This window comes from Equus asinus, chromosome 6, assembly GCF_041296235.1.
Source record: "Equus asinus isolate D_3611 breed Donkey chromosome 6, EquAss-T2T_v2, whole genome shotgun sequence".
NCBI classification, from domain to species: domain Eukaryota; kingdom Metazoa; phylum Chordata; class Mammalia; order Perissodactyla; family Equidae; genus Equus; species Equus asinus.
The window spans coordinates 12,361,707-12,378,043 of NC_091795.1; the positions used below are offsets into that span (position 1 = coordinate 12,361,707).

Genomic DNA, 16,337 nt, shown 5'->3' on the forward strand with positions numbered 1-16,337 from the left:
GTTGGAGAGGTCGTGGGGAAAAGAGAACCCTCATACACTGTTGGCGGGAATATAAAATGGTGCAGCCACTGTGAAAAATGGTATGGAGATGCCTCAAAAAATTAAAAATAGAAATACCATACGATCCAGCTATGCCACTACTGGGTATTGATCCAAAGAACTTGAAATCAATGATCCAAAGAGATTTATGCTCCCCTACGTTCACTGCGGCATTACTCACAATAGCCAAGATGTGGAAGCAACCCAAGTGCCCTGCTATGGGTGAATGGATAAAGAAGATGTGATATATATATACAATGGAACACTACTCAGCCATAAAAAAGACAAAATTGTCCCATTGGCAACAACAAGGATGGACCTTGAGGGTATTATGTCAAGCAAAATAAGCCAGACAGAGAAAGACAAATACTGCATGCTTTCGCTCATATGTGGAAGATAAACAAACACATGGACAAAGAGAACAGATTAGTGGTTACCAGAGGGGAAGGGGGTGGGGGGTGGTCAAAAGGGGTAAAGGGGCACACAAGTATGGTGATGGACAAAAATTAGACTACTGGGAGTGAGCACAATGAAGTCTACTCAGAAACTGATAAATAATAATGTACACCCAAAATTACACAATGTTATAAACCGTTATGATCTGAATAAAATTACTAAGAACAAAATAAATTTAACCTCAAAAAATCTCATTATTGGGGCTGGCCCCGTGGCTGAGTGGTTAAGTTCGTGCACTCCGCTGCAGGCAGCCCAGTGTTTCATTGGTTCGAATCCTGGGCGCGGACATGGCACTGCTCATCAAACCTCGCCGAGGCAGCGTCCCACAGGCCACAACTAGAAGGACCCACAATGAAGAATATACAACTATGTACCGGGGGCTTTGGGGAGAAAAAGGCAAAAATAAAATCTTAAAAAAAAAGATTCACTATTGAAGTAGATTCATAAAAAAATTAATGAAGAAATAAAGAATAGCTTTAAAAACATTCAAGGATAGTTGGTAAAGTATTGAAAAAGAAAGAAATTTAGATTCCTTATTACATATATAAATATTTTTAAAAATAGAAGATAAAACTGTCTTTGTTTTACTTTCAACAAAAGGAGCAGATATTTAAATCCTAAAAAAGAAAGAAAGAAAGTCACCAGTTTAGCAGGTGTACTCAATTAGTCGGTGGTGGAGCTGTGACTGGAGTCCAGGCGGTCTGACATCAGGGCCACCTTTTTCGAACAACCACGCGTAAACGCCTGTCTCAGGCGTACGTAAGAAGTAGGACCTCCTGGTCCCCACTCACAGCTTTGGACAGATTGCTGCAGCGTCAAAAGGAACACAGAGACAAACTTAGAAGATGGCACTGTCTCGACCTTCCCCACAGCCTAAGAGAAGACAGCTAGCTATTCTTGGCCTTAGGTTGGCGCCCCTGGGAGGCTGACGTGCACCCCTGCGTCAGTTCCTGGAAAGATCCATTCTCTGCCCAGGGAGCTTCCAGCCTCGGGCCACCGCGGACCACAAAGGGCCACAAAGGGCTCTGAGAGGGACGGGATTGTGAGCATTGCCTCAGGGGCCAGCAGAGGGCGCAATGCGCTGGGGACGGGCACCCCAGTCTATTTTTTGCCAAGGGAAGGCGCGCAAGTCAGGTTCTCCGGTGTCTAGTGAGAGGAAATGCTGCTGTCTTTCTCAAGGTTCTTCACCCACGGGGCTGCTTTCTTTTCCTTTTGATGTCATCCTTTTACACACGCAGGATACTAGGTTCACTTAAAACTGCTGTTGGAAAGACTTCTGCTGCCCTGTGGTCACTTAAAATAACAAACAAAGCTAATTGACAGGGAAGTTAGATAATGAGTCATAATAAGTTCTTGATAAAGCCTTGTTGATTGAAGGAGGCAGAATATCGTGATCCATCTGGTAACCAGCAGGCTGGAAAGCTGTGTTTTGCAAATTGTTTTGGAAACATAAGCTGGTGAGCTGTGACCAGCGTTTTGTAAATTGAATCAAACTAGAACAAATGGAACAAATAACGTAGAAGAGAATTTTTTTTCATTCTCTCTGTGCATGTATGTGTATACTGAGTTGCAGTGTATTTAATCCTATAGTTTGCAGTTTAAAAAGTGTGAAAGCTGTTTGGAGCAGATGCCAGCCCTTCAGCTAAAATCCGGGAATCTATATTCGGCCGCACCCAGTCTGTCTTACACGTGGCTCAGTCTGGGATGGAGAGAGAATGAGACCGTGGGTCTGCAGGCTGCCACATTTGATAGACGTATTGAAAAATCATCCAGCAGCTGCCCAAGCCTCGCTCCTTATAAATGTTTTTTTCAGAAAGATGCTAACTGGGGTGGTGGTGGTTGGGGGAGAGCAAGTAGATGCTGATAACAACAAGTAAAATGGAAGGAAACAGGGAGAAATGAGGGTCAGAGGGACTGTGGGACCCCAACACCCATCACAATGGGAACCTGTGGTCTCTGGGGGTCCCCAAACTAAGTTAAGGATCAACATGAATAAATCAATAAAACAGTATATGCTGGTGACTCAGACTGAGAAACAATACATCCACTGAGTAAGGAAAAAGAAAATGCTCTCACACGTTATCCTCATATCTTTCTATAACTACAATCACACTTTTGGTTTTGCCTAATTTTTCAATTGACACCACCACCAATCTAGTGTAATAAAAGTGTAAATATTGAATTGTAACACACTGGTTACATGGTTGTAGTAGAAATAGGTTTTTATTTTCTAGATTTGTAAAACATTTTTGTGATTTTCATATGGGTGCTAAACAAACGAGACTGTGATTTATTTTCAAAACTGAGAATGAAATTTATTTCAGGGACTTCTGACCTTTCAGACACTTGCAGCTTAATTTCTCCTTGAGGACAGAATGGAATGGGCAGCCCCAGCTTCCTTGTAGGATTCGGACCACCAGGGCCCATGGTGATGCCCCCCAGCTGTCACCTCATCCAGCTCCCCTCTATGACTGAGCTCAACTGGATGTCTAGAATCCCAATCCCAACCCCAGCCCCACCCTGCAGCGGGTGGGAAAGAGACAGAGTGACCGCAGCATGCTCCAGCAGAACATTTCAGTGCAGCGTGTCTCAGCCAGGTGTGCGAGTGCATGCCTGTCTCCCTTGAGCCTGCTCTGGACCTGAAATCCGAAGAGATGTGCTTTCTCTTCTTCTGAGGTGTGGAAGGTGGAGGCGGAGCAGCCTCGTGCTGGAGACGAGAAAACCTCCTTCTTCCAGTCCAAACCACCTGACTGACTGTATGTCCCTGTGGATTCCGTTCTCTTTCGTTCTTCCTTCTTCCCTACAATCTTCTTGGTCTTGCAGATGTCAGCTGTGCTCCTAGGAATTAGTCAGTGGTTGGGCCAGAGCATCCAAGGTGGGAAGTGGCAACTGTCATTGACAAGAGAGCCTCCGAGGAAAGGGGACTTTGCAGGACGAGAGCCAGAATCACAAAGTCTCGTTTCCCTTTCCCGAGTGGAGTCTCACTCTCTTAAAGAACTAGGCTTTCACTCTATTAAGGCAAATGGCAGCTTCTGAGGGAAGTGGAGTGGGGAGGAGGATGTAGCACACAGAGTTCCCGTCCCCCAAGGGCCCCAGAATTCCACCAAAGATGTGTGACCCTGAGAGCCGGGCCCCCCAGCCGCTTCTTCCAGACGTCATGGATTTGTCATCTGTGGCATAGTCTGTATTCTAGAAGGGAAACCAGGGAGGAATTTTCCACTTTCTTAATTTTCCAGACACAGCCTTGGATAAATCAATCAAACAATGCGTCGGTGGAAAGTTTATGCATATGAAGTAGGATCAAGAGCTGAGGAAAGGTCAACTGAGCAGGACAGAGCAGGAAGCCCTCTGAGTCACCGCAGGGGCCAGGCAGGGGTGGGAGGCCTGGAGGGGCCGTGGCCCCACTCGCCATGGCCCGCGTCACTCAGACAGCTCCTTTCAGTGCTGTGGAGCGTGCCAAGAACTTTCACATACGTCTCTTCTTCGTCTCAGTTGATCTTCTGGGAAAAGACCAGACCTTCCTGGGCCCTTTGCCTGAGGTGACTCAGCCTTCACCAGGACTTTCTCATGGGCAGAGTCACGGTATTTGAGGGGAGAGACCCAAGGAAGTGGGTTTTGTGTCTGACTCAGCCATTATCAGAAGGTGAACCAAAAGGTAACTGAGGGGCTCAACATCTGCGCTTCATCTTTTCTCTTGCCCTTTCACCTCTCATCCTGACCCCCAGGTCAGGCCCTGTCCCCTCAGGAGACTGTCCCCTCCCAGGAGGACTGGAGCCCACCTCAATGATGGGGGACAAGGCCCCATTTACCTCACCAAGCCCAGCTGGTGAAACAGGAGAGAACTGGAGGCGGCCTTCAGCTTTCAGAAACCTGCCTTTGGGTCCATTGTCCACTGACACCTAATCCTTCTTTCTTATGCAGATTTGGACACAAGCCCATCAGCTGACAAATGACCATTTCGAGGCTTCCCTTGCCAATCTACATTTCAATGGCAAAGCTAGGCTGATTCAATTATTTGTACTTTTACCACACTGTATCCCCATTCTTTCGTTAAAAACTAGAGGAAATTAAAAATGAAAGTGTTGAAATTAGCAATAATAAAATCGAGACTGAGATAAGAACCCCTAAGTGTTCAGAATGACAAATATTTACCATGAGGTTTACACTTCTTGATCTTCAGCATATTACTTAGGGGCTAAGTTGCTGCAATAAAATATTAAAGAACATGTACAAAAGAGTGGAGCCCCCCGTTTTAAGGACAGCGTTGCGGGTGAAATTGAGGACCCCAGAGGTTGGGCGGGAGGCGTTCTGGCAAATCTTCCCTGGTCTCCCAGAGGCCTCACGCGTTCCCTGCGTGATGGATGTGTCTCCCTCACGAGGACAGGGCTCGATGGCACCGTGCTGCCGTGGCCCTCCCCGCCGCCCAACCGGCCACGGCATCCCGCAGGCTCCCAGAGCGGCGGCGTCTTCAGGAGAGTGGCCGGGTTTCCTCTCAGGAGCACTGGGGACATGTGGCTGGCAAGGAGTTGACAAGCTCCAGGACCAGCGCGGGTGGTTTAGAGTCACAGCCGCTGAGTGGCTGAACGGAACAGGGTCCCAGACGTGGCAGGACTGGCTGGAGGCTGGAGGAGGGGAACACGGCACTGCCCTCTGGAGGCCCGGGTAGGGAGGCAGGCCACGGGTCGTCTCCCCCCACCCCCACCCCCCAAACCCCCCACCCCTGTAACCCCCTTGCTTCAGGCACTTCCTCCACTCCATGTCCTGGCCTGGAGTCTGGGCGGGAAAGGGTGCGGCCAAAGGTTACTCCTGGCACCTGCTTCCCAAGGGAGCTCCTCAGAGCCTGCATTCTGTGCTTCCAGAAGTCAGTTTCCAGCTGTCTACACTATTACCTCTTCAGTTCCACCCAGCGGTGGCTGTCACACGACTAGGAGGGTCAGAAAACGTGGCGCTGGAGTCTGAGCCACAGTGCATATCCCACTCTGCCACAGATAACTGAGTGTTTCTGGTTCAGTCACTTCACTCCCCCGGCTCAGTTTCCCCTTTGGTAAGTAGTACCGGCCACCTGGACTAGAGCCGTTTTCTCAGTCTTTCCCCATCGTGGCACCCAGACAAACGGACAGAGCACGCCGGGACACTGGGGTGCCAGGTAAGGCTGAGGCCCTGGCCACACGAGGAGGACATTTCCCAGGAATGAAGATGCTCAGGGAGCTGTGAGGCCTTTGTGGCAGGCCAGGAGGGAGCTCTGGGGTAGACGGTATTAAAACACCATGGGGATTCCGAGTCCGTGTTACTTCCCCACCTCAGGGCCCAGAGCAACTCACTCACTGACACGCTTCTCACTGGAGCTCTGTGTGGACTCCTGTACAATTCTGGGGTCGCATCTTATAAATCCAGAAACCAAAGACCCTCTACGGCAGGGTCCTTATCCCTGTGCCTGTGGGCCTGCTGTAAAGTCCCAGGGACAAACTTGAAAAATTCCGTCCACCTTCTGAAATTGTAGCCCAAATGTGGTGTGTATGTACATTTTTTCTAGGGAGATATCCATAGCTTTCCTCAAGTTACCAAAAGAGGCCACTGTTGAAAAGGACAGGGCTTTCTGCTGTAGGACAAGCCTCATCCATCTTTTAAAACCTGTGGCTGTGTTTTACAATCCCAGATGAGAGCACGTCTGACAGTAGGAGAGCATGGTCAAATCAAAAACACAGACACAGGATCCAAATATGCAAAATGCCAGTACCCTTGAGAAAAGAATCTTCTTACAGAGAACATAAAACAGATTTTAATAACAATAAAATTACAATTTTTTTATATAATTCATTAAAATTATTGCATTAATAATACATCTTTACATACTTTTAAACAAAAAGAAACATAAGACATATCAGAGGAAGGGAAGGTTTTTTTTTTGGTTTTTGGTTTTTTGCTGAGGAAGATTTGCCCTGAGCTAACATCTGTTCTCTAATCTTTTTGCTAAGGAAGATTCACCCTGAGCCAACATCTGTGGCCAATCCTCCTCTTTTTGCTGAGGAATATTTGCCCTGAGCTAATATCTGTGGTTAATCTTTCTCTATTTTGTATGTGGGTCGCCACCACAGCTTGGCTGATAAGTGGTGTAGGCCCACGCCCCTGACTGAACACAGGCCACTGAAGCAGAGCACGTTGAGCTTAACCACTACACCACAGGCCAGCCCCAGAGGGAAGCTTTTTGACTTAAAAGAAAAAAAACCCAATTGAAGAATTCACCAACAGTGCTGACGTCCCGTAAGTCATGGATTTTCAAAAAATACCTTTGCTTCTGCTGGGCTGGCTTTCTTTTTTCTGACAGCCTTCACTGGTGTCCTGTGGATGAGGTCATCCATTTATAAGTGTCTTTTCGCTGGAGAAGATGCTACAGTTTTCTGAAATTCACAGGCATGATGAGAGCCCCTGCAAGGATGCATCCCAGGGGCTCACCTTCTCTCCTGCCTCTGGGGCTGCTCTGTCTCTCTCCACCCGCTGGAGAGAAAAGGCTGAGAAGGAAGAGGGAGGCTGGGGAATATTCCCAAATCAGAATGGGGGTGATTCCCCAAATCCTCACCAAGTCACCAGTCAAGGACCACTCACTTACTGAAGCCCAGATTTTCCTGCCTGGGGTCAGTCAAATGGCCAGAGACAGTGTCAGCTGCTCTCAGGAGGCCATCTGGTGTGCCCATGCCCCATGAACCAGGCACTGTAATACGAGCTCCATGAACGACAAGCAAAGGGCAGAGTGCCATTCAGACATGCGAGACCACTGAGCCTTCTCCAGCATCGCAGACAGTCTCCAGGTCCTCACCCAGAGAAGCAAAGACCAGGCGAGGACAACGTGGACGGAGTGAGGCACACATTAGGAGCCATCATTTTCCTCTTGAGTGGACCATGAGAAACAGCTTATTTTACTCCATGAGGAATTTGATTTCCACGTTGGAGAGAGAAACCAAGACGAAAAGAAATTACAAACATCTGATTAGAAGGATCTGAATGAGCGAATCACTTCTGGGGGTTGTCCCCTGCCCCTGCAATGAAATAGAGTATTTGCTCCCCCCTCACTGTACCCTTCAAGAGGGAAGAATGAAGGGAGGGAGGCGCTGGGTAAGAATAGTGGAACGAAAAGTAAAAATTATGGGTGAGCCTTGAGGACATTATGCTGAGTGATGTCACAGCAAGACAATCACTGCGCGATTCCCTTACGTGAGGTACCTAGAGTCATCAAATTCATAGAGTCAGAAAGTAGAAAGTCGACAGGGGCTGGGAGAGGGGAAATGGGAGTTAGTGTTTAATGGGGACAGAGTTTCATTTGAGAAAAATGAAAAAGTTCTGGAGACGGACGGTGCTGATGGTTGCACAACAACGTGAACGTACTCAGTGCCACGGAACTGTACACTTAACAACGGTTGAGATGGTAAATCTTGTGTTATGTATATTTCACAATTAAAACCTTTTTAAAAAGCAAATGTTAGATAAAATAAAGAGTAGGTTGGTGTCGAGTGAGGACCTGAGTATGATGATCAGCAAATGTGTGATCCTAGGTCACCTTGGAACATAAATTCTAAAGGACTGGAGTGGGGTCCTTATCACCAAAAAGCCCACCAGACACTGCACACCATCCATGCCTGTGAAGAAAGTGCCCCGGCCACCCGTTCCTGTTCCAACCCAGCGAGCTCCTCCCTCCATACCAGGGACACTGTTCTCTCAACTCACCCCTCCTGCACCCCCTTGCCTGCCCCCATCTCCCATCCTGCCCATCCTGACCCATTCCAGTGACTACTCTTTATGAGGGCCACACCTTAGTCCATTCAAGCTGCTATAACAAGATGCCACACAGTGGGTGGCTTACAAACAATAGACATTTACTTCTCACAGTTCTGGAGGCTGAAGTCTGAGGTCAGGGTGCCAGCATGGTCAGGTGAGGGCCCTCTTCCAGCCTGCAGACTTCTCATTGAATCCTCACGTGGTGGAAGGAGCTAGGGAGCTCTGTGGGGTCTCTTTTATAAGGGCACTAATCCCGTTCATTAGGGCTCCACCCTCATGACCTAATCACCTCCCAAAGGCCCCACCTCTTAACAGCATGACATTGGGCATTAGGATTCCCACATGGGAATTTTGGGGGACACAAACACTCAGATCATAGCAGGCCACCTATTAAGGCTTGATGTTGTCAAGCACATTGTGCAGAATTCTGGCTGACACAGCCCCACTGGAAAATAAGTGAATTGTTACTTATTTTGATTTGACAGATGAAGTCTTCCAAAGCATGGCACCCCGAGGCCCCCAGGGAGGGTGATTGAAGGGCAATCGGGTGGCACCCAGTTGGTCCCCACTGATCTAGGTGACCTCTAAGTCACTTTCAGTATCGACGTGCTAAGACTGTGGTCGCAGCTATTTATTTGCACTGAGAGGTGAGAGGGGGTCATAGACACAGCAAATATTCCCTGAGGAACAGGGCCCTATGGACACTGGTCAGGCATGAAAAAAGTGCCATTATCCTCGCCAGCCCTCCCCAAGCCCATGACCGCCCAGGTTCCCATCTCCACCCCCAAAAAGGGTGCCACATCATGTGCTAAATTTCCTGCCATCTGACTGCAGCTCTACACCCTCCGTGTCCTCTTCTCCAGGGCCCCAAATGCTAAAGCTACTCCATGTTCAGCGACTGTTTATGAGTGTTCAGAGCCGCCGACAGGTTACTGAGGGCTTTCTGGGGAGGTGATGTCTTTCCCTAAACCAGCAGCTCTGATCATAACAAGCAAACCAACACAGGCCCTCTCACAAGTACACAATGGCAAGCTTCACGCAGACATCCCAAGTACAATGCATCCTTGTCCAGCTGTGAGCCACCCTGTGATGACAAACTCTCCATCAAGGGGTGATGAAGCCCACGCTGGCCTCCCACGTGCCAGCCGTGAGGTGGCAGGGCGTGCGCTTCAGCAGCTGGACAGGAGACAGTGGTCGATACCTTTTGGGTGGCATGTGATATCTCACTTTTTTCCAGAACTTGGTCTTGGCACACTGTGACTGCTCTGTGAAGTCCCCACTCCACTGGATGGCCCCATGCTTCTGTTTGATGTACTGAATTGACTCTGGCATGGATGTATAGTCCTCGACTTTCTCCAGTTCAATCAGAATGACCTTCATCCCGTCCTGGAGGAGAGCATTGTAGACTGCGATTTGTTCTTCTGACATGTTCTTCAGTAGGTCAAAGCTCAGCGATTCGGGGACTATGATGATGATGAGTCTCCTGCACAGCTTAATGTTTTCATCGATCACATTGGCCACAGCTGGACATAGAGAAAGAAGGCGCAGAATATCTCGTGATTAAAAGAGCCTGGACCTTCACAGTATTGAGAATTTAGATGAGGAGCACATTTTAAAAAAATAAATAGATTTTAAAAGTATAGGAAAAATGTAGCTAGCTCGAGTCTTGTGTTAATCTTGATTTGTGTTTTCTAGCTATTTAAATGACCAGGATTTATAATTCTAACTCAAAACCAAATAACACACCCCGATGATTTCTTGGGGAGGGGAGGGGTCTTGGAATATCCAGCTGTGGATTAAACCTGGTCTTTTTTTAGAAATAAAGACCAAGTGTTATATCCTCCTTCTTGTTAGGATATAAGAATGAACTGTAACCTCCCCAAGAGGAGCTTCTTCTCTTTGGTTTATTTTTCTATTTCTAGTGCCCAGAACATTTCCTAGCCCATGGCAGGTGCTCAAAAAGTATTTGTTGCATTAGAGAATGAATCGATATCAATATGCTGATAAAATAAGGGCTCCTCCATGTGTTTATGGCAAGCACTGATCACATTTTCGCCTCCTCCCGAGGGATGATGTCATAACTCGAAAGGTGTGGGCCTGGACAGAGCTGTGGTCTCGCTGTGGATGTGAACAGCCTACGAATCAAAGTACTTGGAAACTTCTTAAAATGACTCAGAATAGGCTGCTACCCAGTGCTAGTAATCTTGGTTTCCTGGTGACTAGAAAAGGATGTTTATTTCAAATTTCAGCCATTTGCTATGTTGTCTTCAAAGACAGAGAAAATCCAGGACAAGAAGGAAACTTCCCTCTCTAGGGGATCTAGCATGCACTAACGCTCCATACCAGTGCCTGCTCAGGTTTTTCCTCATTTAATTCTCTCATCTGAGGCAAGGAAGCATTCTCATCCCCATTCGACAGACGAGACAATTGAGGCTCAGAGATGTTAACTGCATTGCCCAGGGCCACATTACTACTAAGTAGGAACAGTAAATAAAGAACCTCTATTTTATTTAGGTAGGGGGGTATGGGGGGAAGGAGCTTGAGGTTTATAAAATTAGCTTTAAACATGAGCTGATTTACATATTCAGACTGAAAATATTCCACAGTTAGTCTCGAGGACGTGAGGGTGGATGACCACTTGTCTCCCCTTGGTGTCTCTGCCGAGGCTATGTCATTGGCCCCTGTTCACGTGAATCGGTTAGCCATACCCTTCCTCCAAAGTGAGACTCACATTATTTCAACCACGAGTCCCAGTTACTCTGTTGCAGGAAGGAGCCTAATGAGAGAAGAGATGCAGATCATAAACCCCTGGGCCCGGGGCTGGCCGGGAGGGAGGCCCTGGTAAAGGGCTCCCCGGTTTCGTGGGAAGTCAAGCAGAGTCCCCAGCATTTGTCCAGCGAAGGAAGGAGCTAAGGAAGACCCCAGAGATACAGCTAATAATACTGTCTCACACACTTGAATGTTGCCGAGAGTGGATCTCAGATGTTCTTACCACGAAAAGAAATGGTAAAATGCTAACGATGTTGACGGGGTGAAGGGGGTAGCTAATAGTATGGTGGCATCATTTTGCAATTTATCTGTATCAAATCCACACGTACACTTTAAACTTACACAATGTCGTGTGTCAACTATAGCTCAATAAAGCCGGAAAAAAATTTTGGATAAATAAATAATAAAGGAAAGAAGAGATTCCTTTCTTTTTTATTCATTTGCTATTTTTATGCCTCACTTAACACATACCTTGTCCAGGAAATTCATCCCTGCCAAATATAAACAACTTATATCCACACTGCCTCTCCAGCACCTCGGGAAGGATCTTCAACACCAGCGTGTCCACATCATGGCTCTGGCTTTCTCCTTGAGGCCTGGGATATAAGACATAGGCATCATACAGCTTCCCGTCTGAAAAGGAAATGGGGCAGCTTATGGAATTATTCCGGCCAAATTCTCTTATGGTCACAAAGTGAAAACCTGAGTTGCTACCATGATGTCCTTTCTGCTTGGGTTCAAGGACTTCAGGGCACCCAGTCGGGTGACTTGGCACCAAGCACTGACACACTAGGCATCGCATTCTCTCGGCACGTAAGATATTTCACTCCACTCTCTTCTCGCTACACGGTTTCTAAGCTGGATGTAATTCTGACCTTTGTTTCTATACAGGCAAGGTGGGTTTTTCCCTCTGGTTTCTTTTAGGACTGTTTTCTTTGTCTTTGGTTTTCTTTGGGTGTCGTATCTTTGGTATTTATCCTGCTCGCTCTTCTCTGAGCTTCCTGGATCTGTGCATTGGTGTTTGCCGTTAATCTGGGGAAAATTCTCAGTCATTAGTGTTTCCAACATTTCTCTTCCTTGCTGTCTTCTCCTTCTGGTATTCCCATTACACATCATATCACACGTTTTGCAGCTGTCCCACAGTCCACGGATGTTTTATTCTGTTTGTGTGTTTTGTTTATTTCAATCTGTGGTCTCTTTGCTTCTCAGTTTGGAGGTTTCTACTGACATATCTTTAAGCTCAGAGATTCGTTCCTCAGCCATCGCCAGTCTACTAACAAGCCCATCAGAGGCATTCTTCATTTCTCTTACAGTGGTTTTTTAAATTTCTCTCACTTCTTTTTGGTTCTTTCTCAGGACTTTCGTCTCTGTTCTTGCCTGCTGCCTATGTTGTCGATCAGAGCCCTTAGCACATTAGTCATAGTTGTTTTAAATTCCCAGTCTGACAGTTCCAACATCCCTGCCGTGTCTGGTTCTGATGCTTGCTCTGTCTCTTCAAATTGTGTTTTTTTTTCCTTTTAATATGCCTTGTAAGTAGTTCTGGAGAGCCAAACCTGAGGTACCAGGTAAAAGGACCTGCAGTAGACTAGCTGTTAGTAATGTGGGGGGGAGGGGAGCGAGGGAGTGGGCAGCCCCACAATCAGCTCGCAGGCTCTCAGGGAGCCTCAGCCTCTGGACCTTGAACTTCACACGTGTTTCTCAGTTTTCCTCCCCTCTTAAGTGGAGCAGGATGGCCAGAGCCGGCTGCAGTTGAGTACTTGCCTTCCCCCAGGTCCGTTAGACTCTGATAAGACCTCAGCAAGCCAGGCTCTCCTTAACTAGTTCTCCCGAGGGCAGGCCTTGTTAAAACGACCAGAGTGCTCTTTCCTATTTCAAAGTGGTTCTTTTTCCCCTCCGCCTGCCAGAAGCACAAAGAGATTTTTCTCCAATATTTACTGTCAGAACCTGGTCCGGCTCCTGGAGGTAAAGCTCACAAAAGTGTGGGCCCCCCATGACTGGGTTCCCCCGGAGTTTTCAAGTTTCAGACTTGTCCACAGGGAGCCTCCAGCAACCTGTCAACAACAGTTCAGATTTCCTACCCTGTAGGGTCTCATTCTCACATTGGTGGTACTGAGACGTCAAGTGCAGGAGCACACGGCATCATCACCAGAACAAGCACGTGCTTATGGCACAACCACAAATAACAGTCACCGTGCTCGCTAGTGTGCAGACGAACAAGACGCAAGATCTAACCATGCAGACCGGCCATAGACTTAGAAATAAAAACAACATAAGGCCCTAAACGGTCACAAATGGCTGCATGAACAGAGAGACAGAAAGAAAGGAAAATTCCCTACAGTAGGAGTTCTGGAAAAAACTTCACAGAGGACGAGGCACAGCTCCTGGATTTTAAAGGGTGCAGAGGGTCTAGGAAAAAGATGAGGAGCCGGAACTGGCGGGTAAACAGGCCGCGAAGGGGGACAGCTTGAGAAGGGATGAACGGGGGATATTTACGCCCTACTCAGGGGGCATAGGGATGAGCATGGAGCTTTAGCAGGGCTCCGGGCTTCACCGGGCATCTCATCCGAAAGCGTGATCCTCACACTCGGGCTGTCTGGAAATTCAAAGCCAACCGAGTGGGAACTGGGGAGGCAAGCCATCCTTTTCTATTTCCTCTCTGGAAGTTTGTGTGATGGACAGACTTGAAGAGACAGGTGGTTCTAAGCCTAATGAAGGAAATCTTGTATTCTTCTAGTTTTCATCTAAATAGCAGTAGCTAAAATGTGAACAGAACTTCAGAGTTTACATGGAGCCTTTCCTCATCCCCTTGATTCTCACACCAACCACTGCCAGCCTTCAGGTCTCTGCTCACCATCCCTGGCCATCCTGTGGAAAATGGCAACATGCAAGCCCACACACATGAACACGCATGCGAACTCCTTCTGTGTCTACCCACACCCCCATCATAACGCGAGGCTGTGTGAGAGGGGGCCTTTGTCTGGCTCCTGTTCCACCCTCAGCGCCTGGAGCAGGCTCTGGTGCAGAGGGACCTCCATCAGTTCCCGCCAAATGTCTGCACGGAGCTTGATTTTACAGCGGCTCAAAGATCTTGTGTCTATTTGGGGGACAGAGAAGTTCTGGATCATGAACAGATTCAGCGTTTAATTAAATTAGGGCTATAGGGCAGGTACTAAAGGGATGGCTAATTGTGTCTAGAGTTGGCAAAAACCTAACCCAGCTGAAACTCCTTGCGGAATGTCTTAAATGTCACTAGTCTGTACTGCCACCCTATAAGTGGATATTTTCCTGTTTAAAATTTAATGTCATATACTTAACTTTCTAAAGTCAGAGGATGGATCTATATATATATAGATATATGTAAATATATAAAATATATATGTATATAAAATGGAAAAATTTCATAAAGCCCTTATGTTTCTAAACTTTTTAGGAAGAAATTAAATTTCTGCATCTAAAAATAAAATATTTATCCTTTTATGATAAAGGACTGGTTGGGTTGACACTGTATTTGTCACCTCATGGATCCTCCCTGGTAAATGCAGTATTTCCTGGTCTCTAAACTACAGTGAACGTCCGGATCCATGGCCACCTCTGTCCCAGGCCCTGCCACTGGTGTCTTTCTTCTCTTAATCTGTTTCCCTTTTATTCCCACTGATTTAAAAAAAAAACACATTTTTGCTGAGTGAATTCCCTCTTTGGCAGCATTCCATGCTTCCTGATGCTCAGCCAGGCATCTGAGGATACAGCTCTCCTGCTGCGCAAAGTGAAAACGCAGAGACTGATGAGACTTGGCAGCCAGAGAATCTCACACCTTTGAACAACTGAAGATATAGAAATCTTTTGGTCATCTTTTTTTTTCTTTCTGACTAAGCTTTTTGGGTAAAAATATGACTCGTTCCTGACTTGTTCTCAAAATGCATGGGTTCTTGTCACTTTCAAATGACCAGTTCGTGATTCACTGACCAACATAGCAGAAGATCAAGATGTAGCCATTTTACTTTTTGCTTCAGCCGCTGGTTTGAAGGGTCCTCTCAGGCAGCTGCATGCCGGGACTTCATGGCTTTGCCCCTCACAGTTGACTCATATCCTCAGATGACGAGCAAGGAGGTTGGGACCAACGAGGCCACATGATTTCTCCAAAGTCTCCCAGCTGGCAGGTGCAGTCTTGATTCAAACTCAAGTCCCCCACTCCCTCTGGGGTGGCTGAGACAGAACTGGGAGCAGGACACTTCACACAGCCTCTCCCTGAGTCGTCCTGGGCATCTGTGTCAGACTGTATTTTCCAAAAATAGCTCTAGGAACACTTCTAGTCTCACATGGTCTTTCAGAACTTTGCCACATCCCCAGAAAGAGGTGGAATCTATCTCTACTCCTCTAAATTTGGGCAGGACTCCGTAGCTGCCTTCACAAACAGAATGTGGTAGAATTAATATCAGAAATTCAGAGTCTTAGTCATAAAAGACAATATGGCTTTTACCTGGCTCTGTTGCTCTTGAAACACTAGCCCTTGGAAGCCAGTCACTATGCTGTGAGGAAGCCTAAGTAGCCCACACAGGCTGCCTGGAGAAGCCCCCAGGGAGGGGAGCTGAGGCCCCCAGCTGCCAGCCCTCCAGCTGAGGCCCCAGACAGGCATCCCCACTCTGCCTGTCTGCATTCTTGAGTCACAGAATCCACAAGCAAAATAAACGGTTGTTTTATGCCATGAAGTTTTGAGGTAATTTGCTTCTCAGCCATTGAAGAAATAACAATGAATAGCAACAAATAACGATGAGTTGGACACCCCCCAACTGTCTGTTTCATCAAGAAAATTGCAAAACTGTAGACCCGCTAGTGAGTTTTCTGAGAAAGGTGGGTCCTGCCGGCAGATACTCACACAGCCCACCACAGTGCCGGGTGACTGTTTACCCAGGTTCTGACTAAGCTCTTCTCATTTTCTAAAGAGATTCAGCCCTACTTTTGATGTTAAAGCATCTACATATGACTTTACTGGCTGTTAGCAAAAATACAAAAGTTTATTTGCATTTATTTACGAAAAGTTGCCTAAAGATTTTTCTAAATTCCCTACTTTCTTTCCATATGATATTGCTAAATTTTAAACCTGATCAAACTGGACGAGTGGAAATATCAGACAGACTCAATTAGGCCTTCGGGTAAGTGCTTTTACTGAATTGCCTGAGGTTTGATGTTTTAGCCCTACCATGCTTAGAAGACGCTAGAAGAAAAGCCACATAAAATCTGTTACATTTGCCATAGGAATGTTGTTGCAAATGCAAGGTTCATTACATCACACTCTTTAAAAATGA

The 16,337-nt window shown here is 46.9% G+C and overlaps 1 protein-coding gene across 5 annotated transcripts in view; it reads right to left on the reverse strand.

Annotated features, from left to right (window-relative positions):
• Nucleotides 1-6,246: 6,246 nt before the first annotated feature.
• Nucleotides 6,247-16,337, reverse strand: part of IL1RL2 (interleukin 1 receptor like 2) — a 50,135-nt gene continuing 40,044 nt past the window's right edge. For 4 of the 5 annotated variants that reach the window (XM_070511560.1, XM_070511559.1, XM_014854110.3 and 1 more), the window contains 2 exons: nucleotides 11,506-11,667; nucleotides 6,247-9,788 (listed from right to left, as the gene is read on the reverse strand). In XM_070511560.1, the coding sequence (XP_070367661.1) occupies nucleotides 9,370-9,788; nucleotides 11,506-11,667 (581 nt within the window). In that variant the 3' untranslated portion in view covers nucleotides 6,247-9,369. The remainder of the gene's footprint in view (nucleotides 9,789-11,505; nucleotides 11,668-16,337) is intronic. The other variant, XR_011503840.1, reaches the window with a different exon arrangement.